The sequence below is a fragment of the Cinclus cinclus genome, chromosome 2 (assembly GCF_963662255.1).
Source record: "Cinclus cinclus chromosome 2, bCinCin1.1, whole genome shotgun sequence".
NCBI classification, from domain to species: domain Eukaryota; kingdom Metazoa; phylum Chordata; class Aves; order Passeriformes; family Cinclidae; genus Cinclus; species Cinclus cinclus.
In genome coordinates this window covers 20,098,448-20,110,881 of record NC_085047.1, presented here as the reverse complement: position 1 = coordinate 20,110,881, position 12,434 = coordinate 20,098,448, and the positions used below count along the sequence as shown (strand labels likewise).

At 36.6% G+C, this 12,434-nt stretch overlaps 1 protein-coding gene across 1 annotated transcript in view; it reads right to left on the bottom strand.

Moving 5' to 3' along the window:
- The window catches only part of ABI3BP (ABI family member 3 binding protein), a 124,062-nt gene extending 113,952 nt beyond the window's left edge, over positions 1-10,110 (bottom strand). The window contains exon 1 of the mRNA XM_062512244.1: positions 10,032-10,110. Within this exon, the coding sequence (XP_062368228.1) occupies positions 10,032-10,110 (79 nt within the window). The remainder of the gene's footprint in view (positions 1-10,031) is intronic.
- Between the last annotated feature and the right edge of the window lie 2,324 nt (positions 10,111-12,434).

Here is a 12,434-nt window from a genome sequence, read left to right as displayed (position 1 = left end):
GCACTTGGCAAAGGTGCTTGCAATATTCTGTGTTAACTTTGGAATAAATTCCCCACTTTTTCGAAGCAGACAGATGATAAAGCAATTAAATGCCTGAAACACACATATGAATTCTTAGGCAGTATTGTATATCAAATGCTAAACTCAGAACGAGTAAAAAACTTTGTCAGTAACAAAAGCAGTACTGAAATATGAAATTCTATTGCTCTTTAACAACTATGATTTGGGCTTGTCGATGGAGTCAAGTCTGTCAATGCTTTTAGCCAGTTACTTCCCTTTGGTTTAGAAAACTGTAGGTACAAGCAAACAAAATGTAAATTTAAAAAAAATTGCCCTAGGTTTCCAAAAGAGAACTCAAGATAAAGTGGCTTCACTTATGTTCCTGGTCTCCAAACTGAACGTTCTCACACATGTCTATTACACTTTCTGGATACAGCCCAGTCCTATAAGGATTGATTCCAACTGCACATAGTTTTTCCAGTTGGAAAATGTATCTCATCTTGCACCATTGGATGAGACAGATCTCACAACTGATGATCTGTCTTCTTAGTACTACTCTAAAATATACCCAACTAAAACCCCAACAGATTAAGAAAATTCAGAGGTGAGCCTTTTAATCTTCTATATTGTTCCACGTTCTGAGTTTGCAGAGATCAAAAGAATGATTCTGCAGTTCAAACACATCCAGAGAAAAGAAGCAACAAATTGCCAGTACATCTTCAATTTTGAAAAGTACTAATAAATGCACCTTAAGTTTAGAATGTATTGAATTCCTAGATTTGATTGAAATTCTTTTTTAGCTGTATGAACATTGTGAAGAAGAAGCACTGTTAACTCATCCTAAGAAGACTAAAATATGGAGTAAATGGTTCTAAGTCAGTTACAGAAAATAATGGACAACAAGCTTGATAAGTATACAACATGTAAAATAAAAGCTACATCTATGATTAGGTGAGTACTAAGATAAGACAAATATTTATTTTTGACACTGAAGGTGTTTCATCTTTTCTCCCACATATTTCCCTTCCTAAACAGGACATGACATACAGTTTATGTTCTCTGACTGTATTTCCAAATTCCTTATCTGTTACATCACCTGCTCTATTTTCACTATATTGCCTTTTATCTATGAAGATGAAAGAAAGCTGCAGGAAGTAATCTTTTTCCAGCCTATCTTTCTATGTCTATACTTACTTTTTAAAAAATAAATTCTCTATCTGGTGTTTCATTGAAAGAAAAATGCCAATAAAGAATACTGTCAGCTACACAAAAGGAAGGCTTATGAAAATTTTGGGGTGGGATAGGGGCATGTACATCTACACACAGAACCATCAACTGAGCAATCTTTGTAGGCCTGACTTTGCATTTTTACTTGGACTTCACTCAGGAATTTATCCAAATGCTCATGGAGAATTTATGGTGTGTAGGAAGCTTTGTCTCTCTCATTACTGATCTTGTAACCCAGTGTGCAGAAGATTACATTAATTCCCAAGGAATGCTCTCTGACTTAAGAGTGTATTAAGCACATAAATAATGCTTCATGACTTTTTAAATGAGATGGTCTTCACGGTGCTAGTTTTCTTTTTGACACCTGACAAGTGCTTTAATATTACAAAAACAAATCATTGGAAAAAAATCCAGGAGGTCATGGAAAAAATTATTCACAATGCCTGAAGTTTCAACAGGCTATAAATGAGATTATCTATTCTCTATATGTAACTTCTCTACATCCTTAATACTATGAGCAACCTCACATTGCCTTCAAATAAATACAATAATAGCATATGATCTCCCTTGCTAATTCCCGTAAGTATTTCTGAGTGGAAAGGGAACACAATAAACATATGTTAGTTACATTAATGAGAAGCTGCCTTTTAAGAATTAATGGCTGTACATTGACAACATACTAATGCTTTTATTAACTGCTATTTGACCACATTACAAAATTAATGAGAGTACAGGGGATTGATGAAAGTTGATAAAGCTTTTATCAACTGCTATTTGACCACATTACCAAAATCATGAGAGTACAGGGGATTGATGAAAGTGTGAAAGAGTAAAACAGATGATTTTTATGCAATGCATTTACCAAAAATGAGCAAGATCCCACATTGCCTTTTGTGTGTGCACCTGCATGCCTCAGTGTACCAGGGAATCTATGTGAAATCACACTCATGACTTGCTTACTTGTGTGCAAGTTGAGCACAGATTTTCCATTGGAGCAAAAATCCCCAAATCTGCCAACAATTCAAAATAAGTTTTTTATCTAAAATTATTTGCATAATTAGTATTTTATTATTTTGAAAAAAATCTGAATTATGTTTATACAGACTTGATAAACAAAGGACATAAATTAACTCCTATTCCATAATACTGAGTCACATCAGATGTATCAGCTACTAAGGAGCACTGAATAACCAACACAAACAAGAAGACATTTCTATCAGAATTGTTAGTTTTTGTGTTCCTCATAACTAAACCAAAGAGCAGGAAGGAATGCTAAGAGATACAGTATTGGTGCTTGTCAGATTGTAGTTACAAGATGGTCCTCATCACTAAGGTAGCAAATTACAAGCTGTCACTGTGGAGCAATTTCATAGTCATGTTCACACAATAAATATCTCTTCATTATCTTTATGACAAAATAAGGAGATCTATTGATTCAAGCTGAATATGAAACCTCACCACTTTTACCTGATTCACCTCTTCATCAAACTAAGGAAATTCATGTTTCTTAAGCCTGACTGCAGCCATTTCCCTGACTGTGAAACAAGCTGCACACTGTGCTATAAATAAAAACACTGCCCCGATATTTAATCCAACTACTTCAGTGTTTGTGTGAGCCACAGAATGGAACTCTGCCAAAATGTTCAGGTCAGACAGTAGAGTTTTCTTTCTATTATTCATATCCCAAAGTTAAATTTCTTATCAGCTTTCAGACTATTGCACCCATACCTTTGTTTTCATCGTGTTTGTGCATGTTGTACAAGACAACTACAGATACACTGAGATTTCAAAAGTGGTAAGCGATAAGGTCTGAAAGTCTTGTAATTTTCTCAGTGTGCATTTTTCTTGTTCATGTATAGGCTAGAACTGCGGTAATGAGGTAATCTATATTGCCAGAAAATGTTTTAACTTCAAAGTCAGAAAACTATCTTCTGGGACATTTCAAGTGTACATATTTGTGTTTTTGAACCAACCAAAATTTAATGTGTTCTAAATTTTCTCCAGATTCTTACATCACAGAAAGAAAAATGAAAGTGAATAATTAATATAAAGCAGATATTGCAAGCAGCTGACAAAAGAAGAAACGTCTTCTCCAAATGTGAGTTTAAAAATAATGTTATCCCACATACACTGTCAGTCCTTTAAAATTGGCCAGGTTCCAAAAGTATTAATTATGTAAACTCGTATCAAGCACTCTGTGGCCATTTATAGATTCAAAAACTAATGCCACAACTGCAGGTGATTGGAAAGGATCTTTTCCAACTCTATTGAATCATACTATTCCTGAGCAGATTTTAAGAATAATGCAAAACCTTAGAACCATATTAAAATGCTGAAATAGCCCTAAAAAATAATTCCCTCATACTTTGAGAATCCATTTTGCCATCAACTCTTCAGCTTGAGAAAGAGTATAGAATTACGATTTCTTTTTAAATACATATTCTAGTGTTAGGACAGCCCATACACACACAAAATAAATAAAAATCAAATCACATGCAGAGGTTTAGGCACTTCATTAAGATAGGTTTAATTGAAGTGGATTTATTCACATGGAGCCCTGTTGACATGTTTGCTCAAGGTAAACAGGATTTATGTAAGAGCCATGGCTATGATTGGCCTGAGAAAAATTGTGGATTCACTTACCTCATTTATTGTTCTTCCAGAAGATGCCCTAAATCATACTAAATTATTGCAAAGTGATGGACCTCAGCAAAAACTCTAAAGCATTTTATAAACATAGGCTGTATTTTGTCTACCAACCTCTGAACAAGTGCAGTAAATGCTCCCCTCCAGCCTGGGAGAAAAGTAGCTTTCCTGTTATAAAAAAACACTCCCTACCTCCCTACCTCCCTGCCTTTAGGTCTAGAATCTTCATAGCTAGAACCTCAACTCTTTACCAGAATTTTATTCAGGAGCTCTGAATCAATGAAGACTCTGTGTTGATATTCTTAATGCAGCCATCCTTCCATAAACTTGCCTGGTTACCTGCTTTGATGGCATCACTTTGGTGAAGCAAAAACATTAAAATCTTGTGACCAAAACTACAGTCACCACTTCATGAACAGTAGAAATTCGCTTGGTGGTTCAAAACTTGACCTGTTTTTTCTTCACCTTGATACGACACACACTGGTTTGCTCAAGTGGGGAGGTTTGGAATTGATAAAGCCACAGTAAAATGGCACATGATTGTTATGTTTTGAGGGATGGCAGTACTGGGAAAGTTGGCCCAGACCTTGCCCACACGAAGGTTTCATTTCATTCATAATGCTTCCAGTAGTCATCTTCACAACCACCATTCTCACAGCACAATAAGGCAAATATGTGTTTCACAAAGCAAACTAGCATTGCATACACATTGTCCTGTATTGTAGAAAGAACAATTTTTAATTAAGACTATTTGAGCTAAGGCCTGCTAAACAAGTCTGAGTAGGATCTGGCCTGTTTCCAGTTGTCCTTTTCCACTTGGGAAGACACTAAAGACTGGGCTGTTTTGCTAATGGTATCTATTTTAGACTGCAGGCTGTCCAGAACATAAATACCTTCTTCTGTTCTCATCAAGGCTCACCATACCAGCGAGTAGGACTTCAACCATCTTCTGTAAAAGGCCGTAGTCAAGAACACTCTACAGCAACAAATTTGTCTTGCTCACAAAAAATTTCAAGTTTGCACTTGAATTTCCCCAAGGAAAACAAATCCACTGGGAGCTGCATGCACAGTTCTGACTATGGCAGGTCACAGCTAGCCATTTTTTCCCCCTGGAGCAGACTGAGTTTTTTGTTTCCACATGCAGTTTGTAGTGCACACCTGGTGAGTCCAAACAATCCTAAGAAGCCTCAAACCCATTGTCCATGCACTGTATCATCAGCCAACAGATACAAAGTTTATACTATCCATGTACAGTAGGTCTGCCCCCAGAGCAGCAGCAGGATTCAGCCTACAGCTCTCCCCTCAAGTGAATTATGTAGCTTGTCCTTCTGGAACTGCTAGATCCAAAGATTATATGAAGGATGTCTGTCTGGAAAATAAGGTTCAAAAAGAGATACTTGGGAACACAAAAATTAGAATGAAGAGGTGGAAGGTTATATAGATTACCCAGCAGTGAGATCATTTTGGAGGCATTCATATGCAGTGGAATGCAATTCTGGCAGAATCCACCCATATGTATCATCACAATGTTGCACCATTGCATGTGCCAATATAAAAATGGAATTCTGGTATTACAGATTGTCTTTGAACTTGGAAGCCTGAAACTCAGTACTGGGTTTTGATACGTTTATGTGCAAGCCTAGGACACAACTGTCTGCATGATAAGAAAACTTTCTTTGATTAAATGAACTGCTATAATTGTTACATTCTTACAGGCAGTTTTCACTCGCAGCAAGAATGAGCCAAATTTGCCATGACATATCTAGTGACTGAAAACCCTTGTCACTCTATTACACTAGATAAAGGATTCCTTTTAAATTTCCTGTTGGACTTGACACTTATGTGCCATTAAAAATAAGAAAAAAAATTCACAAAAAATCCCAAATTAATTTTGCACTTCTTTTTCCAGACATAACAATAAAATGAAGTTAAATAATTCAGTTCAAACTGTCCCTTCTTCATAAGAATGCTTTTTAAAAGTTAATGCATTGTGTATTTTGAAAAATAGCTCCCAGAAAGATGTTTTGTAAACCAGGGGGACAGTAATATATAAATCACATGTCATTTCAATCCTTTTGTGATATTTTGATATGCCAGCTTCATTGCATGTTCAAAAAGCCACAACTTCTAGGAGACTTCTCCCTGTCTTACAAATTTTGGCCTGCCACCTTACAGCTACCAAAGAGTTGCTTCTGGCAGGAAGGGAGAGAGCAGCACAAAAGCTTAAGGTTTGGCTGTTGCAATATAATATCTGTGATACATTGAAATAACTCTACATTGTTTTAACTGACACTAGTAAATGAAAACACATGCTCTGCTTAGTAAGATGTATTATGTAACATAGCATAGCCAGCAAACATAGCTAGGAATAAAATTACTCTATTCCTTTTCTCAAATGTCAAAATTTGGGAGTCTACTGTAAATACAGCACTCACTCTCAAAGGGATGTCAGTAATAATTACCTTAAGCACAAATATTAGCGAGTAGCTACCTACAGTATCTGACCAAACATATTCAGTACTTCCAAAGAAACAAATCCTCAGTGCAACACAATTGTTTTTCCCACTTATCCCCACTGCTGACAACTGTAGATACAAGGAAATTTTGGATCTGGTTTTCCCTACAGGAATCTGTAAATCAGTCCTTTTCCCATGGTCTCCTAAGAAATGTCAAGTCCATATTCTTTTTCCCTAAGAAGACAGCAACCAGGGGAAAGCTGAATTAGGGTTACCTGAACCCTTCCTGGACAGCAGAGTAGGATAGGCCTGAGTCCTGGAAAGGGAACAAGAATGGACCTGAATTCCACTGTACCTGATGACTAATTCAAACAGCAGGAAAACCACAGTGGTCAGAAACATATTAAAGAATCCCCTGAAAACAAACCAGAAAAACATTCAGACTCTTTTGGTTTCAGCAACTTCCTAAAACTGAAATTTTATAAGAAGGGATCAACCCCAAATTCTTTTCAGCTCTAACAAAGTAAAACAGAACAAAAAGATAGACAAAAGCTATCAGAAACTGAAACTGTAGTGAAAAAACATTTCCATGTTCATCTGTGCTGTAACTGGAAAGTCAAATGACAAAATCAAAACCATTAAATGATGTTTTATCAAACACTAAAAAATTATTCTTCAATTGTTCCTTCAACAATTATATCAGCTACAACTGGAAAGATGACAGTGAAACACAGTTTATAAGGCAGTACAATCTTGTAGATTATGTCCTGTCACTTGTTTATTCTGGATTCTGTGGCTTTGCTTTCTCATCTCTGTCTCAGATCTGGGATGCTCTGCTTACCAACTCATTCTTTAAAGACAAGACTTTTTGTCTGTACTTAATTCCTGTCTAAACAGACAACACTGAGTTCCTTAAGAATGGAACTTTTCTGTTACTCAGAACTGTGAAAATTAGAACATATTTCCACCCATCAATAAAGCACAACAGTGCTGAATTTTAGAATCATATATGTTGGATGGCACTGGCACAATGGCATAGTCAGAGAGACAAAAATAAGTGGAAAATTTCTACTTAGAAGAAAACTTTAGAGGCTAGAAAAAGTTGAACAGCCACTGAAATACTGGATGATATGCCATCTGTAACAGTACCATCATCTCTCACTGCCGCTCTGTGGTCCCTCACACAGTATCCAAAGGCATTGACTGCAGATTTTCTTAGCAGCTGAACTCCCAGATGAAACACAAGCCTAATTGTAAAAAAACCACTGCCTTCATACTAAAACACAATACTCACCAGCCTTCCTTCCTTTCCCAATTATATTGACTTCACTTATTATTATTACTTACTATTCCTCCAACAATACCTTAACGTTTGAAGACAAAATAATGAAAGGACGCTAATAAAGAACACTCTTTTGAGAACAGCAATAATATTTTCTTTTTCATCCTAGTAAAACACATGCATGTGAAGGTGAAAGTACAAAAATATATGGGGAAAGGGAGCAGTTTGTGTTCCAGCCTCCAGACCAGCACATTCGCACAGTCTCTCAAGCAGCTCTGGAAGTCACAGTACTGGCTCTGTTCCTTTGCAGCTGCTGGAGGCAAGATGTTCCTTCCACCTTGTACCAGTGCAAGGAAATCCCAGTCCATGAGACACGGGGTCAGTGTGTTTCACCTCTGGGAGAGAAGATTTGAGAGCACTAGGATTGCAAAGCGCTGGTAAGAAGGGCAAGATTTACTCTGATAACCTGCTCCCACAAGTACCTGCACCACCACCAGAAAGCGAGTTTTGCTAGATCACTCTCCTTCAAGTTATGAACTTGATTCCACTGTTCCACAGAGAGCAAGAGTCAGAGCACAGGAATTCACTGGAATTTAAGCTTGAACAGCAAAGCAGAAAAGCCCTCTTAAAAGAATATTACCAGTACATATTTTCACTTTTAAAACCCTTTAAGATCCACATATACTCTTTGCTTACAAAAGAAGCCTGTAGTCCCTATCAAATGAGACAGTGCTGGAGAAGACAATCCTTTCAGCATTTCCAGATAGCAGCTAAGTACTAATACACTTGTTTTTTCAACGCAATTCTTTGTAAATAATTAACTGGAGAGGCAGCTACAAACAAAAGAATTAAATTGATGTTTCCACACTGCAAGGGGAGAATCTTAAACTATTTCACTGAAAAGAAATGAAGTTTCCACCTGCAGCTTTATGCATTTGGCAAACCAAACAGAACTTCACTTCCGCAATGTTATTTTAGGACAGAAAAAATGCATGCCAGAGTTAATCTTACAGTGGATTAGAAGCTTTGTCTGAATTTCACAGTGAGCATAAACTTAGAGCCACTATTTTACAGTAGTGAGCAGAAAGTCCAATGAAACCATTTAAAAAAGAAAAGTACTGGAAAAGTTTCTTCCCTCAGTGTAGGCAATACATGTAAGACTCCTCTCTGGTCAACACAATCCTCTTTTAAGTCCTTTTTTGATGAAACTAAAGTCTTAGATTTGGCTTGACTTGAACTGCATATCTATTACTCACAGACTACACACTGTTCCACTATTACCAGGGTGCAGAAAACTCCACATTGGCTCTGGATGATGAGATTAAAAGAAAGATAATTTCAAAAGAATATCATCATAGGGAAGAAAGAAAAATAATGAAATTCTGAAGAAAAAAAGTGTCTCTTAAGGAGGTGTGGGAGTGAAAAATCACTTCAACTCCCCAAAATACCTTTAGGTTTCCCTTTTATGGAAGAGAATCTCCTAGGAAGCCCTCAAAATGCTTATTTATTAATAAACATTCTCATAACTAAATCACAGGTTCCTCTAAATGTCAGTGGCTGCAGGAGAATGCAGATGTAAAATGCATTACAAAGCACAGTGGACTCAGGCAAGCACTTCCACAAAGTGAGAGCGATACGTGCAGTACAGAAACAGTTGTGAAATTGCTGTTTTAATGCCAAGGCACTACGAAGTGTTTTACCATCCAGATAGAGAAATATTCTTTTAATTTTATGCTATGACTGTTCTTGCTGCAGTAAGCAATAAAATACTATTAAACTGCCAATGTTATGTGTGTCATATTACCAAGGAAAAGAAGAGATCACTGCCAGCTTTGCAAATCTACTGTACTTCCAGACTCTGAGAGAAAGGAATAATTAAACAAATATTCAGACAGCTTTGGAGAGTTTTTTCTTCTTCTGTGAACTTTAATCAGTCATATTTCTCTCCCTTAAAATGCATGCAACCTGACCTACACTAGTCAATTCCCACTGCATTGTTAAGGATACATATAAAGGGAAAGTATACCAGTTCTCTCAAAGAAGAAACTGAAGTCTTCCATCAACAGCACAGGGTGCTTCCAAGTCACATTGTCTTTAAGATATTAAACCACAGACCTGCACACTGCTGTCTAAATCACTATAAAATCATTAAATACAATAATTTTGTGTCATGATACTTCTCACTAGAGTCACAAGATACCAGGAAAACTTTTGAGCTTATTTTATTCAAGAACTTTAAGACTGCTATTATACCTGGACTTTGCCCTTTTCCCTGACCTTCTTTCATCTTGTCTGTTACCTTTAATCATTCCTAACATGCTGAAAGCAAATTTCCATAACAAAACACAAGCATTAAAAACCCCAAAGCCCCACAAGAGAAAAACAGACAAACCCCCAGAAAGTTGTTCATAGCTACTTGCCTCTTGGCAATTTCTGAGTATTTCCCAGGTTTAGTGCAATATATCCACAGAAAAGAAGACAGACAAATCTTGACATCATGGTCACAAACCCAACCTCGCACTGGGGATGGCTCGTACAGGTATCGCACAGAAGTACTGCAGCTGCATTTAAGTGAACCGTTCTCTCTGTGACAAGAGGCAGCAACACTTTGACACAAGCTTAGTTTACACAGTGGGAGGAGACAGGATGACATCATTCACTCCCACTGCAAAACGACAATTAGCATAAAAAAATATTATCAGGCTCCCCCTTCAATAATCTTCTGGGGTTTGTTACAAAATCTTTTCCACCACTAAGGGTAAGGCATTACCATTTTATTACTTACATTTCATGAAAATAAAATCATAAATATCAAACTTTCTATTAATGGAAAACTGATCTGAGAGACATTTTCACTGTTTTATCCAAAAGAGTTGGATTTGGACAGAGAACTCTTTGCTATATTGACCTCAGTATTTTTGCAATCTCAACATTTTTCTTAAGGTTAATTCAGGCTACTTGTGGCTTTCATCCAGGCAAAATAAATACTAGCTTAATTTGACATGACATTATAAACAGGCATTGTAAATATTTATTCAGCAAAAGAACTGGACTTGAAAAATCTGAATGTCATTTTTTCACTTGTATCTAGTGTTGGCAATTTAAAAATACTTCATAATTTTCCATTTCATAAGTGTCTGGTGAGTTAATGGGTACAATGCACACTGAAAGTAATAAAGCAATGCTTCTCATTCCAGGGTGATCTTCTCACCAGTTACATAACTTAAGTTAGAAAAAAAGTTCCATTTTTCCATTAAAAGCTGTGCATTCCATGATTACAATATGCCAAGTAAGCACAGCATTTGGTCTCACTCACAAGTGAGAAGATGGAAAGGAAAGGGTAAAGCAGAAGAAAAGGAAGCAGTAAGGGAGAATTTAGTCTCAGTATCTGGAAAAGTTTCCAAAGAGATTAAATCTATTCAACTACTTGGTGATATATCTCTCTCTCCCTAAAAATAAAACCCTAAAATCAAACAAGGAAAAACCCAACAAAGAAAACCCAACAAACAGTCCCCAAGGGAGGAAAGAAAAAAACAAACAAAGAAAATCTAACCAAAACCAAACCCAAAAGAACCATCACAACCAAACCTAAATATATCTCTTGCCTGCAATATGTGAAATTCTTCAGTATCCTTAGTCTGCTCCCACTCCCTGCTTGACCAGACCTGATATTGTTCTGCATCCATAGTGTTTATAAGCAGGGGAAATCACAGCACTCTTACTGTGGTTAGAAACAAGTAGTTTAAAACAAAAAGGTAATATCTTGAAGCATACAGGAGCATTTCTTAAAGACCAGATTAATCACGTATTTAAAAAGACCCTGTGTTAGCCATAATTCAGGAAAAACTTCACAACAGAAACCAGCAATCATTATCTTAGAGACAAAACTGAGGAATTTCAAGCTCTTCTAATCAATATGGACATTCCAGACTCATCATACTATCTGAATTCGAACATAAGGAAATATTTTTATTATTCACTAACTCAAATTTGGAAGAGCAACTTGAAAGTCAATATTCAAGACAGACCCTCCAAAAATCCCAGAACACTATTACCTAAAGGATCTTTGGGAGGATTCAGATCCTGAATACGAACACTCTGAACAGGTAAATAAGACAGGTATAATTTGAATGAGGTGAAAAGATGTTTGAAAGGCTGTACAAATAGACAAGGGTCTCACAAAACACCACGCCAAAAGAGTATCAAATGACAGAAAGATGGATACAGAGACCAAACATGGCATTCTTCTTGTTTTCTTAAGTTGAAATACTATTTTCAAAAATGCTCCAGAAATCATATTCTATTTTTAACTTTCAAAATTAAAAAAAAAAATAAAAATCAATCATTTGATGTAGTTGTCTCTTGGGAGGAGTAATGGGAAAAATTTCTCCATGGTCATACAGAGGTTTCTTTGTATTAGTGCAAACCAGACTCTCCCATTTGTCTTATGGCAAATTTGTTTTTCTTCAAAAGATTACACAACACCTTCCACAAAAAGGCACAAAGAACAACTTCTACTCAGAAAAATCTCAGTGAAACAAACATATTAATTGTTTGCCTACCTCACAACCTCTCTCACAGATAAATATAGTCCCATCCCTGCCTTCACAACTACTTGCTTCTCTGCTGCCACTTACATCTTAATTCTTCCTCCTTGGTGCATTATCCAACCATGTCTTCTCTGCTTAGCTGTTCCATATAGATATTTAACGTTCCCCTTGGGACTCTGGTAGACTATGCAGGTCCCTTTCCCTTTGATCCTATAAAACACAGCTCTTCCCAGCCCAGAGTTCAAAAACCCATGTCAAGATGCATTTTCTTCT